This window comes from Muntiacus reevesi, chromosome 2 (assembly GCF_963930625.1).
Source record: "Muntiacus reevesi chromosome 2, mMunRee1.1, whole genome shotgun sequence".
NCBI classification, from domain to species: Eukaryota; Metazoa; Chordata; class Mammalia; order Artiodactyla; family Cervidae; genus Muntiacus; species Muntiacus reevesi.
Window position 1 is genome coordinate 144024663 of NC_089250.1, and position 15947 is coordinate 144040609.

At 46.1% G+C, this 15947-nt stretch overlaps 1 protein-coding gene across 1 annotated transcript; it reads left to right on the plus strand.

Moving 5' to 3' along the window:
* The first annotated feature begins 424 nt into the window (after nt 1–424).
* Nucleotides 425–10958, plus strand: HIF1AN (hypoxia inducible factor 1 subunit alpha inhibitor). Its single transcript, XM_065923122.1, has 8 exons — nt 425–635; nt 901–1151; nt 3828–3976; nt 6497–6642; nt 7368–7474; nt 7880–7943; nt 8168–8278; nt 9129–10958. Exons 1-8 carry the CDS (start codon nt 459–461, stop codon nt 9171–9173), a joined length of 1050 nt encoding a protein of 349 aa, XP_065779194.1. The 5' UTR covers nt 425–458; the 3' UTR covers nt 9174–10958.
* Nucleotides 10959–15947: the final 4989 nt, after the last annotated feature.

Consider the following 15947-nt stretch of genomic DNA (forward strand, 5'->3'; position numbering starts at 1 on the left):
ATTTCAGAAGAATTCAAGTTGCCATATATTTTTTTGCAGAGGGCTTCAGATCAAACTTTGCTCAACATCTATGTATTGGACAACTGCTTTTCCTTCTGACTTCCTTAGGTGGGTCAAGTTTGTGTCTCCCCCCATCCGTCAGGGTAAAATTTAATGCCTCACTAAACTTGCCTTCTTCTTTGCCTATTGTGTAGGCCTGAAGGCATAAGTAATAATATTTTGTGAATTGGTTAGCCCAATCTACTTAGTGAAATAATTGTCTAGTCTTAGAGACCTTAAGCTCTACCTAGTGTAGAGCTATCGGTTACCATTAGGAGGCACTCCCAAAGGGCTCGGGCCGGCGTTCTTAGTTTCTCTGGGCCGCTCTCTCTTACCGCCTATCTCTATGGTTTCTGTTGTATTATTCTCCGGAATAGGCGCAGCTTCCGCTTCCGCTGGGGCCGTCCCTAGCGGTAGAGATGGCGGCGACAGCAACGGATGCCGCGTCCTCGGCCTCTGGAGAACCCCGGGAAGAGGGTGAAGGTCCTGGCCCCGCCTGGGATGAGTCCCAACTGCGCAGTTACACCTTCCCGACCCGGCCCATCCCGCGTCTGAGTCAAAGCGACCCCCGGGCGGAGGAGCTTATCGAGAATGAGGTAGGGGGCGGAGCCGCTTTCGAAGCGGGAGGGGGAAGGGACCAGGTTGGGAGGAGAGGTCAAAGGCGAATGGTGGTAGAAGGAAGGGACAGGCCGGGCTGTGGACTAGGGTCTAAGCGGGGATGGAGAGGAAAGCGAGGAGAAATGGAACTTGCGGAGTTCATGCTGATTAACAGAAGTTATTTTGAAGTTGGGAAATAGTTGGAATCTTGGGACAAGAACCCACCAGCTCCTTGGGACATCTTGATTTGTTTTTTCCATTTAGGAGCCTGTGGTGCTGACTGACACAAATCTTGTGTATCCTGCACTAAAATGGGATCTTGAATACCTGCAAGAAAATATTGGCAACGGTGACTTCTCCGTGTACAGTGCCAGCACCCACAAGTTCTTGTACTATGATGAGAAGAAGATGGCTAATTTCCAGAACTTTAAGCCAAGGTCCAACAGGGAAGAAATGAAATTTTATGAGTTTGTTGAGAAACTGCAGGATATACAGCAGCGAGGAGGTGAAGAGAGGTAAGTTCTGAGATCATGGCTTTTTCCATTGAATCTAGGGCATCCCATTTTTCTTTCCTGTATTTATTTGAGGCTGAATTTTCTAGCTTGAGGGATGATGGAATGACTTGACTTGAAGTGTGACTCAAATTTGTTGTCTTCATAAAGTGAGAATTACACTTGCCTAGCACAGAGTCGGACACGACTGAAGTGACTTAGCAGCAGCAGCAGCAGAGTCTAGTAGGTGAATGAAATGAGTGAAGGTTTGGGTGAAAGCTCTGATGAAGCTGAAGGCATATGCCCTGTTCAGAGTGAGAAATCATTACTTAACTCTTGTTTCCATTTTGGAGTGCAACCCCAGGGTTGCCAGATAGTCTGATTCCCTCCCCCACGTCCTGCCAGGAGAAGCTAGAAATCAGGATTTCTATTTTAAAAAATTTTTAAACTTTAAATGTGGGCAGCTAATTCAAGTTTTTAAAAATGCTGCAAGAGGCCAGTGTAAAATGTCAGTGAATTTCCTGAGACTGCAGGTTTGCAGCCTTTGTCCTAAAATATTTGAATGGGGGCAGCACAGGCTGAAAAGTTGAATAGGTGAGGGTAGGGAGAATATTGATGTTCTGCATTATATTGACAATAGCAAACACAAGACACCCACACACATAGGAGAGTGACTTATCTCTCCCTTTTAACTCTCTTTATGAGGATCTTATATAGTTCTCAGACAGCATTCAGTCCTGCTTTAACTTTGCTCCTGGGGAATTGCTGTCACTGAGTACTTGATGGTGACTGACTATCTCCATCTCACATTTGGTGCCCAACCCGGGGCTTTTCTTCAGTTTCCAGCCCCCTTTCTCTTTCAGACTCTGTTAGCAGTATGTGGCAGAGTGAAAGGATTTGAAATATCTGCCTCCCTCCCTCCTCCCTTTGTTCGTCTTTCTAACTCTTAGCTATTGTCATAAAGTTGGAACTTTGACCAAAAGAGTTTCTAGAACCCGAACTACAATAGATTTGTTCTTTATGTCTTATAGAGACTATTGCAGTGGAATCCGTTCATGCATTAATATCCTCAGATTTACCACAGTGTGCACTCATGCACACACAAACATACACACAACCAACATTGAGAAGAAAGATTGATTTAGATGATGCTGGTGGAGTGTAAATCTGTTGGGTGAACATATGCACTACAGTGAGCATGAGATAAGATATGAGTCTTCTGATTTCTCAGTCATTTTAGGGTTCTTGTTTCCCATAGTGAGAACATTTTGCGTAAATGTGAGCTAGGAGTGTAGTCTGTACTTTGTGGATGACTTAAGGAAAATTTCTTTACTGTTTGCAGATTTTTCCCTACCAGCTGACTTTAGCACCAACTAACCCCATTGTATAATGATACAGGTTGTTACGATTCTGAGGTAAAGGGTATTAGGATCCTCTTTGAGCTGTTTTGAGCATTTACTGTTAAGGTTTCAGAGGAATTGTTTAGATTCCTGTTTGGGAAGTGTTTCTCAGTCTTTCAGAGTTACTTGAGAAATATTTGTGTGAATATACGTACTTCATAATCTCTGGGGAGCATTCCAAGGTTGTATTCAAGTCTTGAGGGTTCCATGTCCCCACACAGGTAGCTCTTTTCAAGTTAGCAAAATTTTAAAAAAGATTGCTTTAAAACATCATGGTTATCATAAGGCATTGAGATACCTTTGAGCCTTTTGAAATGTTTTTAGCACCATTACTTTTTTCCTTCATGTTTGTCTCCTAAATAATATTTCTTTGGGGACTTGAGCAACTGTGTTTGGGTTTTCATATGTATTAAGTAACTTCTTACCTTCCTCAGGCATGTTAGGGGCCCTGAGTCTGCAGAAAGTTTAGTGAGGTTTCTTCCTTCAGCTCCAGATGGCTGCTACGGATAGGTGGCTGAATCAGTTAAGATAAACTAGGCTTCATTCCAGGACTCAGCAATGTGAAGCAAGAAAGGTTTATTTTTCACACATGCTACATGTCCATCTTGGGTCACCTGGAGGCTCTTCTCTTAGGTCATCTTTTCCACTTTGGGCCCCAGATTGCTCCAGCAGTTGCTCTCTGAAACTTTGCAGTTGCTCTGGCAGAGGGAAAGTAATGTGGTAGTAGTGTGTACTGGTTCTTAAAATTAAAGTTTGGAAGCAGCTCCAGTCACTTCTGTGGACAACTTGGTGGCCAAAGAAGTTAGGTAAGCAAACCTTATTTCAAGGAGGTGCAGAAGAATAACTCTCACAAGGAGGGAATACAGTCTGCCACAGTGGCTGTTGGAGGCCAAAGGAGACCTCTCAGGCCCTGAGAGTTTCTGGAACAGGCTGAGTCGTCATTCTAGGGTTTATGGGTAGGCTTTGAGGAATCTATGAAATTAAATGAAAGTTCAATGTATGTGCATTTTTATGGGGAACCTCCCTTGGGTACTTTTCTCCCCTCTTGGATTCATAAAAGATTTATAATGTAACCCAGAAAAGCCAAGAATCACTTCTTTAAAATACAAAATTTGATGTTGAACAGAGCTCAAAGAAGGATAGGAGAGGATTCAGCTCTGTGAGAGCTCATGACAGTTCATGCAGCTGTTTTTCTTAGAAATATTGGTATGGGCTTGGGTTTGAATTTCCAGGTGTAGGGAGGCCATGCCACAGACAGTGTGTACATGCACTAATGGGATTTTCTTTTTGGGGAACATAGGTTGTATCTACAGCAAACACTCAATGATACTGTCGGCAGGAAGATTGTCATGGACTTCTTGGGTTTTAACTGGAACTGGATTAATAAGCAACAGGGAAAGCGTGGCTGGGGTCAGCTGACCTCTAACCTGCTGCTTATTGGCATGGAAGGTAAGAAATCTTTCAGAAAGCAGCACGACTTGGGGTCACATGAACTGATTTCTGATCCTTTCCCCACCACTTACTCGATCCATGACTTTGAACAAGTCATGTAACTTTCTTAAACCTCAGTCTCCTAATTTGTAAGACAGACACAGTAATACCTTAAAATTGACTATGAAGGTTCAATGAGATTAATATGTTACATCATTAAACTAGCTTCAGGCACTCTAAAAAGAAAGTTCCCTTTTCCCTTCCTCAGCTGCTTTGTGGATACATATACTCAGATACTGGAGATCTCTTTAAAATTCTGCTGTTTTCTGTTTGATATGTGTGCAGATTTTTATCCTAGTAGAAGAGAATATATCCTAGTAGAAGAGAGTATTTTTCTAATATAAATTGAACTTACCTTTTGAGCAGATAACACATTTTTGGAGTTAAATTCAAAAGGTATAAATAGGTATTTAGTGATAAATCTCTTACTTTACAGTTTCCCAGCCTCCCAGTTTCCATTCCCTCCCTGGAGGCACCAAATGTTGTTAGCTGTTTCTGTATCCTGCTAGAAGATTTTACACGTACATAAGCAAATACTTGAATACTTCTTTTTTTTTTTTTTTTAATTAAAAAGAGACGCCTTTAAACTCCAATGAGGAGAAAGAAACCTATTTACCAACCAGGGTCATTGTCTCAATTCTGTCACTAGCTCAGTGCCAGGGTCATTGTAGAGGTACTTTGTAAATGGTGAGTAAATTGAGTTGAACAAGGAAGCACAGTAATTACTCATTATCAGTCACCACTAGGCTCTGAAGTCTCTTCTTCCCCTTTGATTGTCTTTTCTCCAGATTTATATCTTTTACTGCTAGTATTAATGAAAGCTTCTAGTATTGCAGCTTATGAATTGACCCTTAGCCTGCCCCTTTGAAGCCAACTGTTGGTTGACCTACCAGGAGCCAGTTCTTATTTACTTGACTCTGAATGTTGCCCTTCTATCCTGTGGTAGAGGGCAAGAAAGCAGATAGAGCAGGTAGAGACGAGTGAGCAAGTCTTCTTTAGGAATATACATGGACTCTGCACCTAGTAAAGTGGCTGTCTTGGCCCACTCAGGCAGACTGGGGAATGTTTTCTAAACTCCATGCCCTGCAGAGGTCCCTTGATCTCTCAGGGACTGTGCAGAGAAACAATGGGACTCTTTATAACTGTCAGATGCAGCCTCAGTTAAAAAGAGGAGCATGCATACACAAGGGCAGATAATTCAAGATGGCATTTTAGATAATTTGCGTTATTTGGAGTACACAACACTCTTCAGGAGTTTGTTATGCTCCCCCGGCTCCCATGAGAATAAACAGCTCCAGTGTTCATCTAAAGAAGTGTTGCGGTCCAACAGGTGTGTTGAAGTGGGAGCAAAGGTTGAGAATCTTTGAGCTCCAGAGAGTGTTAGTCACTCAGTTGTGTCCGACTCTTTGTGACCTTATGGGCAGTAGCCCACGAGGCTCCTCTATCCATGGAATTCTTCAAGTAAAATTACTGGAGTGGGTAGCCATTCCCTTCTCCAAGGGATTTTCCTGATCTAGGGATTGAACCCACCTCTCCTGCATTGCAGGCAGATTCTTCACTGTCTAAGCCACCAGGAAAGCCCCTGGTGAGCTCCAGAAGAGCTACCCAAAGTAAGTACATATATACAACTTAAAAAGACTGGTTAACTCCATCAAAGAAGAGCATGTATGCATTGCTGATACCAGTCATTTCAACTGTTTCTAACTCTTGCTTGTGTTTCCCTTGAATTTGTGCCATTGTCAAGAAGAGTACAAGTACAGGTTCCCACTAGCTGTCTGAAAGCAGACCATCCCTTTGAAACCTCCTATAAGCCAAGATGATGTAAAACAAGCAATTATCCTAGGGCACATCTTGCTAACGGATGCACAAAATAAATAGAGATAAAGCACAGATGCTCACAGACACAATCAGAGCTATGGTGGCTTGATGCTGAGTGTAGTTTCCAGGCAAGGAGGTTGGCAGTGCCACTCTTGTTGTTCGTGCTTGCTGCCTCTGTAATGGCTCACTCCAGAGCAAACACTGAATGATACTTTTGCCTTTTTCTTTGTAAAAATGAAAATTCTCTTTGAATTTCTTTCAGTTAGCAAAATAGGTGCAAATATAGGTCCTTGGTAAAAGCAAAGTGGTATAAAGTGAACTTCGGAAAAGCAGGGCATAGCTGTATGGAGTGTATTATTTTGTCATGCTTGTATCATTTTGATGTGCAGTTGTATACAGTAAGGGCAGCAGCCGTCATTTAAGGAAGTCTACTCTGCTAATTGATGGTGAACCCTTAGCCAGTGATGTTTGCTACTAGACCTATCACCTATTAAAAAGTGTAGCACCTAATTGAATGAGTTGTGATTATAGTCTCCCTGATTTTGATTTGGAACCTTTTGCTGAGAGGGCAGACTAGGTTTCTCTGTAACATTGAAGCCTGTGTTCCATCCTGTGAGTAGAGCTACTGTCTTGAATAAGAAAATGTCTTTCTTCCTACAGGAAATGTGACACCTGCTCACTATGATGAGCAACAGAACTTCTTTGCTCAGATAAAAGGCTATAAGCGATGCATTTTGTTCCCTCCGGATCAGTTTGAGTGCCTCTACCCGTATCCTGTCCATCATCCCTGTGACAGACAGAGCCAGGTGAGCTTGTGTGATCCGAGGAGGGTATAGAACTCCTTTGAGGTCCAAGATGGGCATTGGTCCCCCTTCTCTGTGGCAGTATGCCAGGTTTGGATAAACTCAGAGGACAATTTCACAATGTAGCTTACATATTCCTGGCCCCTGTGCCGGTCTCCAGATGTTCAGGGCAAAGCCCTCACTGATGCTGGTGGGCTCTGGTTATTCTGTTTGATTGGATTATAAATTCATGAAACAAAATGTGTATGTCTCCGTTAGATTTTATGATTGCTTACTTTTGTCACAGATGCTACTTCTTTTTAATAAAGAGAAGGATGAATAGAATTGAGATATGTCACTTAAGGTCTTTTCTGGATCTCAGTGAGGTATGTAGTTGACTTTGTGGCCAACCAGAGAGCTCCTCTTCCTTGAGGAGAAAGCTGCTTAGCTGCCTTGTGTAGGAGTCTTTGCTGGTTAGAATATGTGTTTGGGAGAAAGTTTCTGAAAGTTTGGCTGAAAGATGAGTGCTAATTCCTTAAAAACCTAGTATTCATTTAACATTCAGCAGTGCCCATCTTCTTATGTCATTCTCTGAGAGAGTTTGCATATGGTTAATGTGTATTGTGTCTTTTGCTGGATTAAAAAAAAAATTCTCAAGACTTTTTAAGGGATCTTTCTTGATTACCAAAGTAACAGATAAAAATTTGGTGATTGACTGATTTTTTTTTTTTTCCTCTTGAACCTCTCAGGTGGACTTTGACAATCCTGACTACGAGAGGTTTCCCAATTTCCAGAACGTGGTTGGTTACGAAACAGTGGTTGGCCCCGGTGATGTTCTTTACATCCCAATGTACTGGTGAGGATGGGGCTAGGACTGGGGGCTTCTGGGGAGCTTTTCTTTCCCATTCCCTGGAAAGCCTTATCCATGTCCCTTCTTTTGAGTTGCAGCAGGATTGGACTTAATGTGATGTACAGGAAGGTTGGCATATCCAGATGATGGGCATACTTAATGTGGGGGAAATGACAACACTGTCTCTAGATAACAGTTCCTCTGGTCCAAAGAGGCCCCAGAGGCTTGAGGCTTGGCTCTGTGGTATTTGAAGACCAAACACCACACTCCCTCTAGCTCCAGGGTGTGTTTAATAGGATGAGTGTGAAGATACTGTCTTCCTTATATCCCCTAGCTGCACTCTACCTAGTTTCAGAGGATCCGTCCCTCTGAATACTGGTGGCAAACAGCAACCTGTTTATTTTCTTGCAGGTGGCATCACATAGAGTCATTACTAAATGGGGGGATAACCATCACTGTGAACTTCTGGTATAAGGTGACTATGGTTTTTTGTTCTAGATGGGAGTGAGGTGAGGTAGGTGTGATGAATTATTTCGGGGTAGGGCAGGGAGGTTGGCCGTCCTGGAAGTGATTACTGGGTCTTTGGGGAGATGAAGAGGGTTGGGGTTGAACGGGTTTCCTAAGAGAGGGTGGTACTTGGCACAGTGGGTGACTCTGGAGCCGGCTGAAGACATTCCTGAGCTGCTGCTTACTTTGCAGGGGGCCCCGACTCCTAAGAGGATTGAATATCCTCTCAAAGCCCATCAGAAAGTGGCCATCATGAGGAACATTGAGAAGATGCTTGGAGAGGCCTTGGGGAACCCACAAGAGGTATGTGGCTACCCCAGGGGGGCACTCCTGTGACTCAGTGGGCAGAGTGACCAGGGGAAGTCAGGGTTGGTGTCATGTTCTCTCTTGCTCGTCTGTTTCAGTATCTGTTGTCCTCTCTCTTCATAGAGGTTATGGGTGTGTTCAGAAAATTCTAATTTTTTGGTGAGAGCTGGGGTTGACTGGCAGATCAATTGTAATCTGTTCCATGCTAGTAGTAATGTTCCTCATGGGGCTTGTGTGCCAGCTGGGGACCCCTGAGGGGATTCTTCTGGAACAGAAAGTGAGCAGTAAAGCATCTTCTGGCATGCTCCCAGCTGTGCCAAGGCTGCTCTAGGTAATGTTGAGACCTGCTTCCCACATAGGTGTGCCAGTGGCCCATTGCATAAATGGGGGAGATTTGTATTTGTGATGCTCTTTACCTCTTTCCTGTGGATAGCCTCTGCATCCATAGCACCTGTGGGGGGAGAGCACCAGCCCCAACTGCAAGTGATCCTTTCAGGATAAAGAAGCATTTAAGATTCTTAAGGCACATTTAAGAAACACGCAGATAGACACTCTGAGGTGTCTGGGGAGTGTTAGCTCCTCTGACCGTCTGTTTGTCAGTTTGGTGCTGCTTATGTGTATAGGGTGTTGTGAGAGGGAAGGTAATCCAACATGGACCCAGAGGAGGGGACCATGCCCAAGAATATTGGGTTGACCTCCAGGAAGAGAGTTGATTAGAGGGTTTACAAGATTGAATGAAAGCCTTGTCCTTGCCCTTGGCTGGACGTCGATGTCTCCAGACACACCCCGTCCTGCTCTGGGGCTAGAGGACAGACAGTTCTGACTGGCTCCTCATGTCTTTCCACAGGTGGGGCCCTTGTTGAACACAATGATCAAGGGCAGATACAACTAGCCTGCCAGGAGTCAAGGCCTCCTGCCAGGTGACTGCTAGCCCGTCCACACCGCTTCATTGATGAGGACAGGAGACTCCAAGCGCTAGTATTGCACGCTGCACTTAATGGACTGGACTCTTGCCATGGCCCTGGAGGCAGGTGTTTGGGGCAAGGCAGGGTGGTTGGCACTCCACTCCCATTCGGAGGGACTTCTTACCCTTGCCTCTGTGCCCCAGCACCTTCCCTCTCTGCCCCCTAAAGTCCTGCATTCAGTGTGTGGAGTCCCCAGCTTCTGGTTGTCATCATGTCTGTGTGTTAGTCTGTCAACCTCGGGGTGTGTGTGCGTGTGTGTGCCTGCACACACGTGTATGTGTTTGTTCCTTGCTCCCTCCTCCTGGGTCAGGATGCCTCTTTTGGCTCTCGGCTCTGTCTCCTGCAACCTCAGTGCCTCAGCCTGAGAGAGGAGATGCTCTCGGATGCCTCCACATCTGGGCTACAGGGCCACAGCTGTCCTGTCTGTGAGGTCAGTCTGCCCCCTCCCAGTTTTCACAGAGTGAGGCTCTAGGCTGGTAGGAGTGCTACGGGGACTCTAATGGGAGAGAGAGGGAGGGGGAGGCATCCCTCTGAGAGCCTCAATAGCTTCCTAGGAGAGCGCATTAGGCAGGGTTCCAACTTGGACCTTCAAGCTCAAGCCATACACAGAAAAGCGCCTTGGGACAAACGAACCAAGGATTGTGCAGAACTTCCACATTACAGGAGTTTTACAGACAACTTCTCTCTTTCAGCACCAGCTCTTGCTCTCTGTCCTGAGTGCCAGGGGAGTCCTCTAGCAATGGCTTCTGTAGGTTCTAAGGGTGCAAGCCTTTTGTGGATGTGTGTGTGTGCATGTGTGTCTACACTGGCCTGCCTCTCTGCTTACCAAGTTTCTACTGCTTAACCTTGTCCGATGGAACATACAGCGGGAGCTCCAAGGCAGTACTGCCTGACCTGGTCTAAAGCTTTTAAACTCATTTTTAGCCATTGGATAATGGTCAGGCCTCACTGCAACAACCTGCCTGAGACTGGCTAGAGCCTCCAGGTCCTATGACCCTCCCCGCCCAGGCCAAGTCCTCTGCTATGTCTGTGGAGCTTCCTGGCTCAAGTAGACTAAGTGGGGTCAAGCCGAGGCAGCTAACTCACCACCTGTCATCCACCTCATGGCAAGGGCAAAAATGTAGCCTTGCCTCTTGAAGCCAGACCTCTGCCAGACCCCACTGTAATGTTCCACAAACACCCTCACAAGTGAGGGCAACTGGTGGAACATGGAGTGGAATTCCTTTTCTGTTCATAGTTACTTGTGGGAACCCCTCTCAGGGCTGCAGCTCACAGCTGGGCCACCGGGCACTGCACAACTCAAAGGGCCGTCATTCACACCTGTGTGGTGGAAGTGGGGCCCTTGGAATTGGGCAGTGTGGTGGCCCTGCGTCCTGTCACCTCCACTCCCATCTCCACGCCCCTTCTCTTTGGAAGGAAAAAGGAGTTGGAAGTCTCTGGGTTCGTTTTTTTTTTTTTTTTTTTTTTTGCCAAAGGTTTACTTCCAGTGTCTGAGCTGTGGCTCTCACCCCCAGAGCTCAGTTTATAGTTACAGTGCACTGATGGACTGAGAGGATGCCGCGTGTGTGCATGAGCGCACCTGTGTGTATTTTGGGGTGGGGTGTTTATTTTTAGTACCCCATGCTGGGGTTCTCTGATGCAGTGTGGGTGTTCAAACACGGTACCTTCTAAAGTGTAGTTCTTTTAAATATAGCCAATGCTGGAAAATGTGACCGCAGTGGTCTCCATCCCTCCATCTCTTTCGGGAAAAAGGAACACAGCAAAGAAAACAGGACAGAAGAAGGATAAATTGACCACACTCACATTTTGAAATATAGCACATTCTTTTTATTCTCCTCAGCATGTCTGCAGCCTTCCTGGCTCATTCCTCAAGGATGTGGGTGATGGCTTGGTCCTCTCAGCTGATCTTCTCTGGGTGCTGTGCCCACCCATGTCTGACTGGGGTGGAGGGGCCTTCACAGGTTGGGTCCTGATCCTTGGGTAATACAACAGGAACCCCTGACTATTAAGACACCTAATAGTGACAAGTGCTTTTGTCTTTGTTCCTCGCTATCCTGCAAGGTAGGTATTCTCATTTTACAGTTTAAGTGATTGGTGGCAATCAGGATTCAATCCTAGTACTATTGGGCTACAAACCCCCTGCTGTGCTTCTCCAGCAAACTATGTTGATTTTCCTACCATACCTCCTCTGAACTACAGGCCTTGCTCAGATCTTACCCACTGGGCAGTATCTATTACAGACAGGCTTAGCCCAAAAGAATACAGAAGATACAGCTCAGGGTAAAAGCTCTCTGGGCTCCAGCAAGCACTTCTTGGAGAAGATGCCAGGAAGCCATACTATGGACTTAAAAGAGTTCTGAAATGAGTTACCGGGAAGCAGTTCTGGATCCCATTGATGACTTGTGTGTCCTTGAATAGGTCCGGTCACTTCTCCCACCAGGCGTGTGCATCTGGAGCGTTGAAGATCTAGGTCTGGAATTTCACTGAGAACTGTGATTCATGTTCTGCTGCCTGCGTTTCCCCTGATGAAAAGATTGAGGCCCTTCCCTTCACATAGCTAGACTAGGCTGTTCAGGCACAAATTCTGCTTGTTGCAGAGGAAGCGTCTCTGCCCTGTTGCTTACACTTATCCTAACTAGCAGCATGAGGGCAGACAAGAGGGAAAGGTGGGGGTTTGGGCCTGTATAGAGGTCAGCCATGTTGCATGCTCCTATTTTTGCACCAGCAGGTACAGAGGAAACCACTCTCTTGTGAAGTCTAATATTTGTTGGGGGGTTGGAGTTGAGGGATGGAGGAGGGGCTGTTCTGGGCATCAGTTGAGCAGATGCCCAGGATGCCTGGGGGAGACCAGCTTCTCCTACAAATCAGAGCTCTAAATTACAAGGTTTTAACCAACGCGAACAGTTGGGGGAAGTCGTCTGCTCTCATTTGCGTAATGGTTTCTGTCACTGGTGATTAGACACAGGATGAAGGAAAAGAAATTTGACAATTAGGAATGAGCAATCATTAATCTGAATCTGTTAGGAGACAGAGAGGGGAAGGATCCTTATCAGTGGGCCAACCCAATGAGAGGATACCCTCCCTCTGTCCCCCAGAAACTCTTGGGCCACATACCCTTTCATTGCTTCCTTCATAGGCTGAGCTGTTATTTCTTGACAAAGGTTGGGTGGGCCCAGTCCCCAGGCTGCAGTAGATTCAGGAACAGACATCTAGAGGCGTGAGCCAACAAGGAGTGTCAGACGCAAGCGATAGGGCAAAGAATAGCAACAGGATGGTTCTGACATGTGTTTCTTGTTTGTGGAAAATGTTTTTGTAATCAACACTCCAGATACCCCACCTGTGACAGTTTGTTAGATTCCAACACTGAAGGATGTGGAGAAAATCTGCTCTTTTATCCTCTAGGAGCCTCTTTAGTTGGAGAGGAAAGCACACGAAATACCCAGAGCTTATGAAGCCATGTGTCATGCACCCTGTGAGGACAAGATTAGAGGCTGTTGAGAGAGGAAGAAGATGAGTGGAGAGCAAAGCTCAGCCTCCGGGCTCCTCCTGGTCCTTGGGCTCATCAGGGAGGATGCTTCACCCTGGGCCTCCCCCCTCACATGTCATTGCGGCTGTAGCTATGTGGAAGGCCCTGGTGTGTGAGCAGGTGATGAGATGAACTAACAGGCTGAGTGTTAAAGTGTGAAGAGTCCCTCCTTGGATCATATGTCTCCATGTCACCTCGTCTCTCCTCCTCCTGATTCTTCAAAGATCATGGACAGTATTTGCAGCAATTGTTATTTCTCAGTTTTGTGACTTACATGTTGGTGGTTCCTTAGGTCAGAGGCTCCCTCAGGGATTGGAGGCAGGGATGGCGGTGGTGGTGGTTCATTGTCTCCTCAGAATGGGAACTTCTGTGGATAGGACTGTCTCTCCCCTTGGTAACTTCCCTACCTCTGGGTCTTCTACTGTTCAAAATCCAGTGCAGAGGTCAATAGGACTGCAGAGAGGGGTCCTCAGTGGTCAGTTTTACCCAAACAAGTTGGATATAGGGATACACTTAAGAAGTGCTTGTGAACTTCCAGATGTCTTGGCCTTTCTGCCTGTGTCATCTTGCCTTTTTCTGGTACCTCTAGTGCTTCCCCCACCGCACAACACCCCAGTCCCAGCCTGCTTCTCTGGTATTCTCTCAAATTGCCTGCTCTAAAGAGATGTTCCAGCTTCCTTTTCCAGAGTACCCCCTCCCCCAGTTTCTCCTACTCATCCTCTTCCTACCTAGTCTCTCCAGCAGTCCCTTCACCAAAGTCCTTTTTGTAAACAGTCACTTTCTCAGAAGGTCCCTGGCTACAGGTGTTTGGATTGACTTTCTCTAGGGTCCCTTCATCTTTCTTTTCTGATCTGCAGTAATTCGGTGTACCTGTTTGTTGTGTGTCTGCTCTGTTCTCTTGCCATCCATTCCTTTGTCATGTCTGCACATCCTGGTTTGGCTTTGCTCACTCTGGGAGCCCTTTCTGCTAGTCTTCAGCCAGCTCCTTTCAATCCTTATAGGGTTTAGGGCCCTCAGCAGAGCCCTGCTGAGCACTTTTGGTGTGATTCTGAGGGACAAAGCCTCACACGTGTGCAGCCTTGAGTCCCAGGGGCCTGTGGTTAGTGAGATCTCCAGTGAGGAGTGAGAGGAGGGAATCCAGAGTCATGGACAGTGGAGGACCAGTGAGTAGAGATTGAGCAGGAGACTCCCCAGGAGTGGAGCCGAGCCTGGCAAACCTGGAGGGAAGAACTGAAGTTTGTGTTTCTGTCTACATGCATCCGTATGCCTTAGGGTCCAGCAGTTGAGGGATGGTGGGTCTTTTGCGAATGTTCCCCTATTTCTCTCAGGTATCCTTGGTGATGCTCCGAGTCACCAGATTTGGCTCACTTCTGCGTTTCAGTGTTTGAGAGGGAGAAAGCACATTGAGTAGTCATGTGTCAGGAGTGGAAGGTCTTAGACGAGAAAGACCCTGGAAGCCAGGGTGGCAGGAGACAGGGACCCAGTGGTCAGCTTATATAACCAGACTCTCACTTCACTCCTCCAGGTGTTTAGTACAATAGGTGGTTAGAGGAGTTTAAAAAAAAATTGGGCCTTGCCTTCCCCACCTAAATCTGGTCTTCAAGTGATGTTTTAGGAAGGAGTATGTATCTTTTAACTTCCAGTGAGAAACAGCATAACAATTGAGTGTAGTGTGTAAAAGCATGGATTTGTGGATCAGATGTTGTACTTGGTTCAGATGTCTAGTTCTACCTACCAGCCAGGCTGGACCTTGTTGATTGAGTTAACCTCTGTGAGCCTCAAGTTTCCTCAACTATAATGATATATGTGTAGGGAGAGGGAGTGGGTGTTGAAAATATCTACCTCAGGGCTGATGAATTGATGGAAACAATGATTGTAAAGCTTTAGCACAGTGCCTGGCAAGCACTTAATAAATGGCTGTGGTAGTTGTGGTTGTATTTTTAATATGACTTATTCAGAAACTCAATTTTAGTGATACCTTCTCTCAAGAAAAGTAAGGAAGAATAAATTATGCTGGAGAAGCTCATGTTGCTATGGAGACAGACAGAAGAGGCTTGGTATCTTAAACCCACCTTAGAGAGAGGGAAACGGTAGAATTTGATGCCTTCTGCTTGGTCAGCAGGACTTTTCCTCTACACCAGCCCAGGGCCGGCCTGAGAAGCTGTTAGGTGCATGCTCCCCTTAGACTCTGAGAGCTGAAAGCAGCTGGATGAGTGTCCATTACACCTGAAGAAGCTATTGCCAACCTTACACCATGAGACATTGCAGCAGCTAAGTCAGGCTTCCTTGGTGCAATGTTATTTCATGTATTTAAGTTATGTGTGTGAAGATTATTCTAGGGCAGGAGGGCATTCAGAAGAGAATTCAGAAAAATATGAGACAGGGATCTTTAATAGCTACCATTTGTGGAGCCCCTGGAGCATTTCTGTTCCAGACCCAGGGCTCGTCTCTACCCACGTGTGCTCAGTTCATTGTGGCCATCAAGCAGGCAGTTGGTGTCAGGTCTGCAGAGGAAAAGCACCTGACAGGCTCAGATGTTCACAGGCTTCCTGCAAGAAGTCACATAGTCTAAGCTGATTCATGGAAGACAACCCGGGTTTGGGAGAAGTGAAAGGCTTAAGTTTCTCCTCTGGCTTCTCTCTCTCCCAGTTGCCAAAGCAAACACTCTCTTCTTCCATGTTTAAGCATTTTAGGAATCACTTCTAGGAAGGAGCTAGACAGTGGATCCCCAAAAGAAGAAAACCCTCTGGTTAGCCAGAGAAACCTTTGAAAATCATTTTGGTTGTCAGCCCAGCTTTGTCCTGGAGTGCAAATGGATTTGACTTGCTCCGTTGTAACCCCATCACTGCCTTCTCAGAAGACTGCATTCTGGCCTTTGGAGATACACCCTGCCCCTCTGCCTGGAAGAGATGCTGGATCCAGTACTTGGACGTCAGCCTGAGATGTGCTCGGATTGCCTGGAATGCTCAGCCTTTTCCACACTGATACCCACTGATCTCTTAGGTTCTGCCTTCACCCCCTGCTACTCCCCTCCTCCCCACTGTGAGCCACTCATATCCCTTTGCATCTGACCCTGGTCTCTAGCCCTGTGGGTGAAGAAGACCTCTAGCAGGTGCCAAGCCATCTTTGGACTGCAGGCCATTCTGTAGTCACTTTGCAGTCACATCTAGATGTC